At 40.3% G+C, this 15039-nt stretch overlaps 1 protein-coding gene across 1 annotated transcript in view; it reads left to right on the top strand.

Moving 5' to 3' along the window:
* The window catches only part of LOC124721504 (tyrosine-protein kinase transmembrane receptor Ror-like), a 132274-nt gene that overhangs the window by 17052 nt on the left and 100183 nt on the right, over positions 1–15039 (top strand). Inside the window, exon 2 of the mRNA XM_047246520.1 lies at positions 11469–11655. Within this exon, the coding sequence (XP_047102476.1) occupies positions 11469–11655 (187 nt within the window). The remainder of the gene's footprint in view (positions 1–11468; positions 11656–15039) is intronic.

The raw sequence follows: 15039 nt of genomic DNA, 5'->3' as shown, positions 1-15039 counted from the left end.
TTCAGGTTCAAGAGAATTATCCATATAAATATGGTAGTTAACATATAGATCCTCCTGTAACAAATGAAAAACAGCTTTTTCAACAATTCTGTTTCCCCCAATATTTAAAGCTTTCAACTGTATGTAGCATACTTAACAAAAATATGTGGATCAGCTCAACCTACTGATACCCGATGTTGGCTTTCTCCTATAACATAATTACGAAAATGATGATGTGATGTATGATGTTATATGTCAGAAAGAGAAAGAGGAGAACTGACAATATTTCTTTTGTGTTTGTTAGTTTCTGGAATGTATGTTGTGGTAAGAGACTGATCTGTATTTAGGTTGAGGTATGGATTTGGTTGAAACATTGCAGTTTGGTTGAAAGTTGGCAAAGTGGTATAGAACACTTCATTTAATGCAAACATTCTTGTTTGTACAGTATGTTTATCTTCATTCTATGTTCGTCTGTGCCTTCATTTCTATTGTCTACATGACAATCTCCCCTTCCAAAAAATTGTAGATTTGCCTAAAGATCTCCTCCAACGATATACAATTGAGGCATCCTACTGTTGAAATAATAACTCTGATTTAGTTGTTAATATCCAGGCAGTGGATTTTTAACAAAGTACAATAAGCAAAACATATATTCCTATGTATGTACTTGTTCTAATTAATCTGTTTACAAACAATGTACATTTTTCCAGTATCCTTGTAATCAGAAAAGTTTTAGGTTGCCTAGATATGTAAATGAACATGTTTTCATGCAGCTATGTTGTACATCATTTAACAGTTTCTTCATTGTTTGCACTTGCTCCATAACTTTCCCAGCATAATGCTAAAAACTCTCTGAATGTAAAACTTCCAGTCATTTTAGTTCAATCATTGTATTTCCCTTACTTTGTAGGTGAAAGGTAGATTTCATGTAACTATCGCTGCCATATCTTCACTGAATGGACAGTCCCATACTGGAGACAACTGTAGCTGTTGCTTTGTTATCCTACAGTGTAGCCAATCAGATGTTGCACTTGTTTGTTTGTTTTTCTCAACACAGTAAGTTGTTTCTTTTAAAGTACTTTATTGTGTTCCTTCTTATATTCCAGTTATGACTTAAAAAGTATTCCTTCCTTTGAGTCTATATACAGCTGGCTGGCTTGTTTGCTTGCCAGGGTGGTGCATTGGTAAACGTGTTGGACTAACATTCCCTTGAATAGCATAAGGCAAATTCCCCAATGTTTCCATTAAAAAATGTTAAGATGGATTATGTTCCCCATTCGTGTCTGACCCTTGTTTGTGCTCATCCTCGTGTGAGCTCATCATTACTAGGACATTAAACACCAATCCTCCTCACTTTGCAGATGACTGTTGACTGTAACTTTTCAGTTGTACTTCTCCTTAAGTTTCTGAATCCAGCTCATTTACTAACTTCTATAATGTATGAATTGCTTGTCATATGTGCTAAAACTTCATCATAGAATCAGTAAATCGTTTTAATGTACTTTGCTAATGCTTTTGTTCATGGATATACACTACGTGATAAAAAGTATTCAGACACCTGGCTGAAAATGACTTAAAAGTTCGTGGCGCCCTCCGTTGGTAATGCCGGAATTCAATATGATGTTGACCCACCTTGATGACAGCTTCCACTCTGGCAGGCGTAGTTCAGTCAGGTGCTGGAAGGTTTCTTGGGGAATGGCAGCCCATTCTTCACGGAGTGCTGCACTGAGGAGAAGTGTCGATGTCATTTTGTGAGGCCTGGCACAAAGTCGCCATTCCAAAACATCCCAAAGGAATTGTATATGATTCAGGTCAGAACTCTGTGCAGGCCAGTCCATTTCCGGGATGTTATTGTCATGTAACCACTGCACCACAGGCCGTGCATTATGAACAGGTGCTCGATCTTGTTGAAAGATGCAGTCGCCATCCCCACATTGCTCTTCAACAGTGGGAAGCTAGAATGTGCTTAAAACATCAATGTAGGCCTGTGCTGTGATAATGCCATGCAAAACAACAAGGGGTGCAAGCCCCCTCCATGAAAAACACGACCACACCATAACACCACCACCTCTAAATTTTACTGTTCGTACTACACACGCTGGCAGATGACGTTCATCGGGCATTCGCCATACCCACACCATGCCATCGAATCACATTGTGTACAGTGATTCGTTACTCCGCACAACATTTTTCCACTGTTCAGTCGTCCATTGTTTACGCTCCTCACACCAAGCGGGGCATTATTTGGCATTTTACAGCATGATGTGTGGCTTATGAACAGCCATTTGACCATGAAATCCATAGATATCTGCCTGTTACATATTATGACACTCTTCAACTGTTGGCGGTCTCTGTTAGTCAACAGAAGAGGTTCGCCTGTACGCTTTTGTGCTGTACATGTCCCTTCGCGTTCCCACTTCACTATCACATCAGAAACAGTGGACCTAGGGATGTTTAGGATTGTGGAAATCTCACGTACAGACGTATGACACAAGTGACACCAAATCACCTGACCACGTTCAAAGTCTGAGTTCCACGGAGCTCCCCATTCTGCTCTCTCATGATATCTAATGACTACTAAGGTTGCTAATATGAGGTACCTGGCAGTAGGTGGCAGCACAATGCAACTAATATGAAAAACGTATGTTCTTGGGCGTGTCTGGATACTTCTGATCACATTGTGTATATTCTGTTACCTGTATCACCACAGGCCTATTATTGTATGAAATTAATGTAGAATTTACAAACACACGCTTGACACAGGTCCTATTGACAACATGTGGAGTGCTTCAACTCATGTGCCACAGTTTCAGTGATGCACATCTGTTCATTTGTGATTATTGTAGTCATGTTAATTGGTATAAGTAAGCAGGTTAAGGAATTGTACAAAAATAAGTCCCATGCTTATGTCTGTATCTACACAGACGAACCAAAACACTATGACCACCTGTATAATAGCTCGTTTGTCTATCTTAGGAAAGAAACACATCACTGATTTTTATATATATATATATATATAGTGACACAGGTGGGTTCCATACGATTTACATCAGGCGAATTTGGTTGCTGAGACATCAACATGAGTTCTCTGTAATGCTCTTCAAACCACAGTAGCACGGTTCTGGCTCCGAGACATGGACAATTACACTGCTGAAAGATGACATTGCTGGTGGGGAACACATCAAGGATGCAGGCAGTTTTCAAGTGTCAGCGTGTCTTCGATTACTACCACAGGTCCTATGAAAGTTCAGGAGAATGTCTCCTGTACCATAATACTGCTCCCACCTGCGTGCATCCGTGGCGCAGTGTATGTTTCAAGCTGTCATTCACCTTGATGAAAGCATTTGTGGAGACGACCATCGGCCTAGTGTAGCAAAAATGTGATTCACATGAAGAGCCGACTTGTGTCCATTGATTGATGGTTGTGCACCAGCATTGTGCTCTTTTGGCAGAGATGCCACAGATCCGAATATTTCATACTTTACAAAGCAGGACGAGCCTCCAAAACCCACATTCTGTGAAGAGTCGTGGACATCCAACAATGTGACGTCTAGTGGTAGTTTCGCTGTCCTCCTACCTCTTTACATAGGTGCTCATGACAGTAACACGTGAGTATTCGACCAGCTCCACCATTTTCAAAATACTCATTCACAAGTCATGTGTAATAATAATAATCTGCCCTATGTCAGAGACTTCTAATCTCCATGTATTTCCCCATTTGCAGCCCATATCTTTGGTAGGGTGATCCCCTACATACTTCTGTTACCATGTCATGTGCCTGCGACACTACCATTTGGCATCCAGTGTCACGGTGGACTGTGGTCGTAAAGTTTTGGCTGTTAAGTGTATACTACTATATAAAGACAAGTCATTGTTTAACATTGTTTGAAAAGTGCTTGACTGATTTACTTAAAATTGTTACCCAATACTCAAATGAATGTTGAAAAGTTCTTGATTGATTTACTTCAGATTTTTACACATTACTCTAATGAACATTTGGGCAGACATAGGCTATGTATCTTTTTAACATATGTAATATGTAAACAAATATCTTTACTACTATATAAAGGAAGCCACTGTTTAGTGTTGTTCACAAAAATCTGGAAATGTACTAGATCAGTTTACTTGAAATTTTTACATAATATTCTAATGTATATTTGGACAATATATTATAGGGATACATTGTTAGCAAAAATCTCGAATAATTCTTGACCAGTTGACTTCATTTTCTTACACAATAGTCTAATAAATATTCAGACACATAGGCTATACAGTTTTTTAAATAACAATGTACAAGGTTTCTGTTATAACTGACTGTGAGAAAGAAAGTGCTGTGCTGCACTATGCTGTGAAAATGTGTAATTTGGTTTTCATCCTTTCACTCAGTTTTAACTACAATATCAAGGGCATTTAAACCATTAGACAAATTGTTTCTTCCATATATATTCTTCCTCAGTATATATATTTTTAAACAAAAATTGTATACGCAGCAATGTACCATTTTGTTTTCTTCCTCGCAGTCACATTTTGCATAAATCAGGAAAGCTATATTTGTAGCTTACTGGCTCATTATTAGAATAATACTTCAGAATCTGAATTTGGAATAATAATAATAATAAACCCCCCACCCATGAACCATGGACCTTGCCATTGGTGGGGAGGCTTGCGTGCCTCAGCGATACAGATAGCCGTACCGTAGGTACAACCACAACGGAGGCCAGACAAACGTGTGGTTCCTGAACAGGGGCAGCAGCCTTTTCAGTAGTTGCAAGGGCAACAGTCTGGATGATTGACTGATCTGGCCTTGTAACAATAACCAAAACGGCCTTGCTGTGCTGGTACTGTGAATGGCTGAAAGCAAGGGGAAACTACGGCCGTAATTTTTCCCGAGGGCATGCAGCTTTACTGTTTGATTAAATGATGATGGCGTCCTCTTGGGTAAAATATTCCGGAGGTAAAATAGTCCCCCATTCGGATCTCCGGGCGGGGACTACTCAAGAGGATGTCGTTATCAGGAGAAAGAAAACTGGCGTTCTACGAATCGGAGCGTGGAATGTCAGATCTCTTAATCGGACAGGTAGGTTAGAAAATTTAAAAAGGGAAATGGATAGGTTAAAGTTAGATATAGTGGGAATTAGTGAAGTTCGGTGGCAGGAGGAACAAGACTTCTGGTCAGGCGAATACAGGTTTATAAATACAAAGTCAAATAGGGGTAATGCAGGAGTAGGTATAATAATGAATAGGAAAATAGGAATGCGGTTAAGCTACTACAAACAGCATAGTGAACGCATTATTGTGGCCAAGATAGATACAAAGCCCACACCTACTACAGTAGTACAAGTTTATATGGCAACTAGCTCTGCAGATGACGAAGAAATTGAAGAAATGTATGATGAGATAAAAGAAATTATTCATATAGTGAAGGGAGACGAAAATTTAATAGTCATGGGTGACTGGAATTCAAGTGTAGGAAAAGGGAGAGCAGGAAACGTGGTAGGTGAATATGGATTGGGGCTAAGAAATGAAAGAGGAAGCCGCCTGGTAGAATTTTGCACAGAGCACAACTTAATCATAGCTAACACTTGGTTTAAGAATCATGATAGAAGGTTGTATACATGGAAGAACCCTGGAGATACTAAAAGGTATCAGATAGATTATATAATGGTAAGACAGAGATTTAGGAACCAGGTTTTAAATTGTAAGACATTTCCAGGGGCAGATGTGGACTCTGACCACAATCTATTGGTTATGAGCTGTAGATTAAAACTGAAGAAACTGCAAAAAGGTGGGAATTTAAGGAGATGGGACGTGGATAAACTGAAAGAACCAGAGGTTGTACAGAGTTTCAGGGAGAGCATAAGGGAACAATTGACAGGAATGGGGGAAAGAAATACAGTAGAAGAAGAATGGGTAGCTTTGAGGTATGAAGTAGTGAAGGCAGCAGAGGATCAAGTAGGTAAAAGGACGAGGGCTAATAGAAATCCTTGGATAACAGAAGAAATATTGAATTTAATTGATGAAAGGAGAAAATATAAAAATGCAGTAAATGAAGCAGGCAAAAAGGAATACAAACATCTCAAAAATGAGATCGACAGGAAGTGCAAAATGGCTAAGCAGGGATGGCTAGAGGACAAATGTAAGGATGTAGAGGCTTATCTCACTAGGGGTAAGATAGATACTGCCTACAGGAAAATTAAAGAGACCTTTGGAGCGAAGAGAACCACTTGTATGAACATCAAGAGCTCAGATGGAAACCCAGTTCTAAGAAAAGAAGGGAAAGCAGAAAGGTGGAAGGAGTATATAGAGGGTCTATACAAGGGCGATGTACTTGAGGACAATATTATGGAAATGGAAGAGGATGTAGATCAAGATGAAATGGGAGATACGATAATGTGTGAAGAGTTTGACAGAGCACTGAAAGACCTGAGTCGAAACAAGGCCCCCAGAGTAGACAACATTCCATTGGAACTACTGACAGCCTTGGGAGAGCCAGTCCTGACAAAACTCTACCAGCTGGTGAGCAAGATGTATGAAACAGGCGAAATACCCTCAGACTTCAAGAAGAATATAATAATTCCAATCCCAAAGAAAGCAGGTGTTGACAGATGTGAAAATTACCGAACAATCAGTTTAATAAGCCACAGCTGCAAAACACTAACACGAATTCTTTACAGACGAATGGAAAAACTAGTAGAAGCCGACCTCGGGGAAGATCAGTTTGGATTCCGTAGAAATACTGGAACACGTGAGGCAATACTGACCTTACGACTTATCTTAGAAGAAAGATTAAGGAAAGGCAAACCTACGTTTCTAGCATTTGTAGACTTAGAGAAAGCTTTTGACAATGTTGACTGGAATACTCTCTTTCAAATTCTAAAGGTGGCAGGGGTAAAATACAGGGAGTGAAAGGCTATTTACAATTTGTACAGAAACCAGGTGGCAGTTATAAGAGTCGAGGGGCATGAAAGGGAAGCAGTGGTTGGGAAGGAACTAAGACAGGGTTGTAGCCTATCCCCGATGTTATTCAATCTGTATATTGAACAAGCAGTAAAGGAAACAAAAGAAAAATTCGGAGTAGGTATTATAATCCATGGAGAAGAAATAAAAACTTTGAGGTTCACCGATGACATTGTAATTCTGTCAGAGACAGCAAAGGACTTGGAAGAGCAGTTGAATGGAATTGATGGTGTCTTGAAGGGAGGATATAAGATGAACATCAACAAAAGCAAAACGAGGATAATGGAATGTAGTCGAATTAAGTCGGGTGATGTTGAGGGTATTAGATTAGGAAATGAGACACTTAAAGTAGTAAAGGAGTTTTGCTATTTGGGGAGCAAAATAACTGATGATGGCCGAAGTAGAGAGGATATAAAATGTAGACTGGCAATGGCAAGGAAAGCGTTTCTGAAGAAGAGGAATTTGTTAACATCGAGTATAGATTTAAGTGTCAGGAAGTCATTTCTGAAAGTATTTGTATGGAGTGTAGCCATGTATGGAAGTGAAACATGGACGGTAAATAGTTTGGACAAGAAGAGAATAGAAGCTTTCGAAATGTGTTGCTACAGAAGAATGCTGAAGATTAGATGGGTAGATCACATAACTAATGAGGAAGTATTGAATAGGATTGGGGAGAAGAGAAGTTTGTGGCACAACTTGACCAAAAGAAGGGATCGGTATGTAGGACATGTTCTGAGGCATCAAGGGATCACCAATTTAGTATTGGAGGGCAGCGTGGAGGGTAAAAATCGTAGGGGGAGACCAAGAGATGAATACACTAAGCAGATTCAGAAGGATGTAGGTTGCAGTAGGTACTGGGAGATGATGAAGCTTGCACAGGATAGAGTAGCATGGAGAGCTGCATCAAACCAGTCTCAGGACTGAAGACCACAACAACAACACAATAATAAACAAGGCTCAAGGTCAGAGAGAGGGTGAAGAGGAGAAATGAAACATTTTAATTAAATTGAGAGTATGTATTTTTGTCATAGTTTGTGTTTGGGCAATTGCAATGAATGGAAAATTGAATATCAGAGGGGTTTAATTTAAATTGCATCACACTATGAATGTTTAAATGTATATATATTCCCTGTCTACTTATTGAGATCATTGGTATGCAGCATTGTATGTCTGACAGTTGCAAAGTGTGTTTTGATTCCTCACAGGCATAAGTGAATCATCCAGGCAGATATTTACAGTTACTTTTATGTTGTTTAATGAGCACACCAAGTTTTAATTATACATGTGTGTCATATTATATAAAAATGTTGAATGCTGAAAGCTTCAGCAGTTTTTGCACACTCCACTCACTGACATTCCCAATAAGTACCAACACTTATTCACTCATTTGTGGACATGTCTATCAGATTTACACCTACCATCTTGTTTCACCACTTGAATCATTAACAAAAATTTTCACTGTACACATCTAAGAAAGTAGTTCTACATCTATATTTATACTCCGCAAGCCACCCAACAGTGTGTGGCACAGGACACTTTATGTGCCACTGTCATTACCTCCCTTTCCTGTTCCAGTCGCATATGGTTCACGGGAAGAACGAGTGCCGCAAGCCTCCTTGCATGCTTGAATCTCTCTAATTTTACATTCATGATCTCTTCGGGAGGTATAAGTAGGGAGAATCAATATATTCGATACCTCATCCAGAAACGCACCCTCTCGAAACCTGGGCAGCAGGCTACACCGTGATGCAGAGTGCCTCTCTTGCAGAGTCTGCCACTTGAGTTTGCTAAACATCTCTGTAACGCTATCATGCTTACCAAATAACCCTGTGACGAAACGCGCCGCTCCTCTTTGGATCTTCTCTATCTCCTCTGTCAACCCGACCTGGTACGGATCCCACACTGATGAGCAATACTCAAGTATAGGTCGAACAAGTGTTTTGTAAGCCACCTCCTTTGTTGATGGACTACATTTTCTAAGGACTCTCCCAATGAATCTCAACCTGGCACCCACCTTACCAACAATTAATTTTATATGATCATTCCACTTCAAATAGTTCCGTACGCATACTCCCAGATATTTTACAGAAGTAACTACTACCAGTGTTTGTTCCGCTATCATATAATCATACAATAAAGGATCCTTCTTTCTATGTATTCGCAATACATTACATTATTCTATGTTAAGGGTCAGTTGCCACTCCCTGCACCAAGTGCCTATCCACTGCAGATCTTCCTTCATTTCGCTGCAATTTTCTAATGCTACAACTTCTCTGTATACTACAGCATCATCCGCGAAAAACCGCATGGAACTTCCAACACTATCTACTACGTCATTTATATATATTGTGAAAAGCAATGGTCCCATCACACTCCCCTGTAGCACGCCAGAGGTTAATTTAATGTTTGTAGACGTCTCTCCATTAAGAACAACATGCTGTGTTCTGTTTACTAAAAACTCTTCAATCCAACCACACAGCCGGTCTGATATTCTGTAGGCTCTTACTTTATCAGGCGACAGTGTGGAACTATATCGAACGCCTTCCGGAAGTCAAGGAAAATGGCATCTACCTGGGAGCCTGCATCTAATATTTTCTGGGTCTCATGAACAAATAAAGCGAGTTGGGTCTCACACGATCGCTGTTTCCGGAATCCTTGTTGATTCTTACAGAGTAGCTTCTGGGTTTCCAGAAATGGCATGATACGTCAGCAAAAAACATGTTCTAAAATTCTACAAGAGATCAATGTCAGAGATATAGGCCTATAGTTTTGCACATCTGCTTGACGACCCTTCTGGAAAACTGGGACTACCTGTGCTCTTTTCCAATCATTTGGAACCTTCCGTTCCTCTAGAGACTTGCGGTACACGGCTGTTAGAAGGAGGGCAAGTTGTTTCGTGTACTCTGTGTAGAATCGAATTGGTATCCCATCAGGTCCAGTGGACTTTCCTCTGTTGAGTGATTTCAGTTGCTTTTCTATTCCTTGGATACTTATTTCGATGTCAGCCATTTTTTCGTTCGTGCGAGGATTTAGAGAAGGAACTGCATTGCGGTCTTCCTCTGTGGAACAGCTTTGGAAAAAGGTGTTTAGTATTTTAGCTTTACGCGTGTCATCCTCTGTTTCAATGCCATTATCATCCCAGAGTGTCTGGATATGCTGTTTCGATCCACTTACTGATTTAACGTAAGACGAGAACTTCCTAGGATTTTCTGTCAAGTCGGTACATAGAATTTTACTTTCGAATTCACTTGACATCGTTTAGCTTCTGTTTGTCTGAGAGGTTTTGGCTGCGTTTAAATTTGCAGTGAAGCTCTCTTTGCTTTCGCTGTAGTTTCCTAACTTTGTTGTTGAACCAAGGTGGGTTTTTACCGTCCCTCACAGTTTTACTCGGCACGTACCTGTCTAAAACGCATTTTACGATTGCCTTGAACTTTTTCCATAAACACTCAACATTGTCAGTGTCGGAACAGAAATTTTCGTTTTGCTCTGTTAGGTAGTCTGAAATCTGTCTCCTATTACCTTTGCTAAACAGATAAACCTTCCTCCCTTTTTTTATATTCCTATTTACTTCCATATTCAGGGATGCTGCAATGGACTTATGGTCACTGATTCCCTGTTCTGTGCTTACAGAGTCGAAAAGTTTGGGTCTGTTTGTTATCAGTAGGTCTAAGATGTTATCTCCACGAGTTGGTTCTTTGTTTGGTTGCTCGAGTTAATTTTCGGATAGTGCACTCAGTATAATGTCACTTGATGCTCTGTCCCTATCACCCGTCCTAAACATCTGAGTGTCCTAGTCTATATCTGGTAAATTGAAATCTCCACATAAGACTATAACATGCTGCGGAAATTTATGTGAAATGTATTCCAGATTTTCTCTCAGTTGTTCTGCCACTAATGCTGCTGAGTTGGGAGGTCGGTAAAAGGAGCCAATTATTAACCTGGCTCAGTTGTTGAGTATGACATCCACCCATAATAATTCACAGGAACTATCCACTTCTATTTCACTACAGAATAAACCACTACTAACAGCGACAAACACGCCACCACTGGTTGCATGCAATCTGTCCTTTCTAAACACCGCCTATACCTTTGTAATAATTTCGGCAGAATTTATCTCTGGCTTCAGCCAGCTTTCCGTTCCTATAATGATTTCAGCTTCAGTGCGTTCTATCAGTGCAGTTAAAAAGTAAATGTTGTTACGCAGACTGTTTTGCATAGCTGCACATTAGAAAAGAGGGATGAAGCTGTGCATAAACTGCTGAGTTCCACATGCATGCTACAAGTGCAGTCCAGAATGTAGGAGTGCTTTCCTAAGACGTATGTAATACAAATATGAGTTTTGGCTGCTGATGCCTTAAACCATTAAATTTGATACCTTTCTCACATAGAAAGATTTAACTTCAGACCATTAGATAGCATGCATTGTCATCTTAAAACTGAGTAGTGCTAGCTTTGATATGTAGCATGATTTTTACCATACTGAAAATCTTTTTCATTTTATAGTGTTTTAATTTGTGTACATTTTTTGTCAGATGCTGTATCGATGACCTAACTTCACAGCCTGAACAGGATAAAAATTCATTATCAGATAATTTATTAGGAGCAGAAAATTTCAGGCAAGATGCATTACCTGAAAACATGACTTTGCTTGAGGGAAAAGCTGTACAAGCCACAAGTGAACGTATTCACCAGATGCAAGTGGATGAGGGATTTTGTGAGGTGAGTATTTGGTATTCCAGTTCATACTGTAAATTCAGTGTTTTAGTTCAAGATTTAAGTGGATCATAATAGAATTAAATTATAGGGTGTCCCACTCAAACCTCCCTGATTTCAAAGACCGAGAGGAAAAAAACCCACAGTAGATGCAACAGTGAAAAATGCACCACAGTGTAGAGCATCTCAAACAATTTATTAACTTATCATCAATACACCTCTACATGTGAACCATTTGTAGCACGAAGAATATTGAGTCTATATTCAATTTCGTGCCAAGTTCTTTGTAACCCTTCCTATGTTACTGTTGCAATCACATTAACGATACGGTGTCGCAACATAGAAATGTCGTCCACTTTGGTTGCATACATGCGGTCCTTCACAAATCCACACATGAAGAAATCAAGCAGTGTAATGTTGGGTGAATGTGGTGGCCAGGCAATGGGTCCTCCACATCTGATTCAGTGACTGGGAAATTTCCTATCCAGGAACTTGCGAACAGCTGTTGACCAATGTGGCGGAGCTCCATCTTGTTGAAAAATGATGTTGGGTTGCAAGTCCTGTATCTGAAGGTACACAAACTGCTCCAACATGTCCAGATACACTGACCCATTCACTGTTTGTTCTGCAAAGAAGAACGGTCCAACAATCCTGTCATGCATTAGCCCACACCAGACGTTTAGTTTAGGGCTATCACAAACATGTTCAATGACAATGTGCAGATTTTGCGAACCCCAGATGTGAACATTATGCCTGTTAATGCTTCCTGGAAGATGAAACGTTGCCTTATCTGAGGATAAACATCTTTCCAGGAAGCTGGCATCCATATCAATACGCTGCAGCATATCCGCAGCAAATTGTTGTCTGTGTGGTTTGTCGTTGGATGTTGCAGAATTTGCACTTTGTAAGCACACATACAAAGACATTGGTGAACTACACGATGCATTGTTGATCGAGGTAGATCAAGTTGCCTAGATGCTTGACGAATTGACTTACGTGGGCTTCTGAGAAATGTTTTTCTGATGTCCTCCACTGTCTCTTGTGAAACTCCGTAACGTGCACAGCCAGAATGTTTCAGAACACTTCCTGTTGCCAAAACTTCCTATGCTATTCCTTAATTGTTTTCACATCAGGTGGATCGCATTCATACACAGATTCACAGTTTCTTTGCACAGTAATCAGCGATTTTGTTTCTGTAAACCACACTACTGCTTGCGTGCGCTGCTGTGGAGGCACCATTTTTCATTTCATGCGACCATGCTGCAGTCTGGTGACAATACTTGGCATTTCTGATGCAGGAATATAAATTCTTTGAGATGCTCTACAATGTGGTGCATTTTTCATTGCCATATCTACTGTGGCTTTTCTCTCCTCCGTCCTTGAAATCAGGGAGGTTTGAGTGGGACACCCTGTATTATTGTGGACTGTAAGTATTGCTTCAGTTCAACTCTCTTTGAATTATTTGGTCTGTTGCTTCAAAACTTAACTGCTTATATTGTGTCCACACACATGTAAATGAGTTGCAATAATTAAGAGCTCATTGAAGCTGATCATGTAGTACAACATTGTCTACAGGAACATAAAAGCTGATCAAAAGAGCATGACATAGTTTGGATTGTCCAAAAGTGTAATGTCACAACTGTGTATACACTTTTAACACACTGGAGGAGGTATTTCAAAATAATAATGTCAAAGTCATCCATGAACAACTAACTACAGCCAGGGACTATTGTTCCTCCTCATTCAAGACCCATAAGTGTAGGGAGCAATTCAATTCAAATGCAACAAGCCTTGCAACATGTAGAATCCTGATTATCGATGTATACAGTCATATTTGTAAAGGTTGCCTCTGTCCACTTAGATCAGTGGTGTTACCGTTACCCCAGTAAGAACACAACAGTGTAGTGCATGAAGACATATGACAGAGCAACAATAGTAGAGTGGTTGGTGGTGGTCTCAGTGTTTGCTGTATGATAAGGCACAATTTAGTATTGAATGGGTTAGCAGATGCACTTAGTAATGTTTTGATGATACAGGATTTATCAGCTTAATACAAGGAAAAGACCACCTTTTTAGCTGAATGGTTTGTGTCCGCTGCCTTTGGTGCGGAAGGATAGTTCAGAGTCCTGATATTGCCTTAGATTTGTCGGAGGTAGGGAGGTCTGGAAAAGGGTGAACTCTGCCTTGTGAGTCCACATGAGGAGTTGCTTGAATAAAGAAGCAGCAGCAGCATAATCATCAGGATTCATCTGCTGGCAATAATGGCTGTGGGGATTGGCAACCTGCTGATCCCACAATCATAGATTGCTCCTTGTACTGCCTTGTAGGCAGCAGTCGGCCTGCTGGAACAGGTCTCGCACCTAGTCTGTGAGTCGTGTTTTGTTTTGTTTTATTTTTTTTACGTTTAATACTAGGAAAGAACATAAGCTGTGTATATCAACTTATAAATGTGTAATGATGTGCTTCATGAGGAAAGAACATTTGGTCCATTCATGACATTATTGAACTAGCCATCCCAGCATTAAAAATGATTTAGATAAACCTACGAGATATCAGAATGGCTGGATAGAGCACAAACCTCCATCCTCTCCAATCTGAAGCAGTGTTCTTAACAGGTGCACTCTCTCATTTGGTTTAGAGGCAGTTTTAATTCCTTTTTTAAAACCTGGGAAAGACCGCACGAGCCCGAGTAGCTACCGTAGTGTTGCCCTCACTTGTTGCATGGGAAAGACCTTGGAGCGGATGACCAACCGCCGCCTTGTCTGGATGTTAGAATCCCGGAAACTCCTTAGTCGCTTTCAGTGTGGGTTCAGGAGGTATCTTTCTAACTTCTATAACCTTGCCCTCCTGGAGGCGGCTATTCAACAAGCTTTCCTACGCCATCATCACCTTCTAGGTGTATTTTTCAACATCGAGAAGGCCTACGATACCACTTGGAGGCATCTCATCCTGGAGCAACTTCACGAATGGGGTTTTCGTGGTTGTCTTCCTCTTTTTATTCAGTCTTTCCTCTCGCCACAATATTTTAGATATCGAATTGGTGACGTCCTGTCTGATCACTTTGAACAGGAGAACAGTGTCCGTCAGAGAAGCGTTTTAAGTGTGACTCTCTTTGCCATCGCTATTAATAGCATTACGTCCATAGTGAAAAGTCCTGTCCAGTGTTCCTTGTTTGTGGATGATTTCTCTTTGTTATGCTCTTCTTCAAGCCTTGCAACGACAATGCGTCGGTTGCTGAAGGCACTGGTGCAGATGAATCGTGTTCGGGACGATCGATTTCTTCTCTGCTCCGATTGTCTTAGTGCCTTACAATCACTGCAGAATCTGTACCCAACTGAGGAGATGGTCCAGCTGATATATGACCAACTGTACTTGCTCCAACGGCGGGGT

The sequence above is a fragment of the Schistocerca piceifrons genome, chromosome X, assembly GCF_021461385.2.
Source record: "Schistocerca piceifrons isolate TAMUIC-IGC-003096 chromosome X, iqSchPice1.1, whole genome shotgun sequence".
Taxonomy (NCBI): domain Eukaryota; kingdom Metazoa; phylum Arthropoda; class Insecta; order Orthoptera; family Acrididae; genus Schistocerca; species Schistocerca piceifrons.
This window is presented reverse-complemented; position numbering and strand designations above follow the sequence as displayed.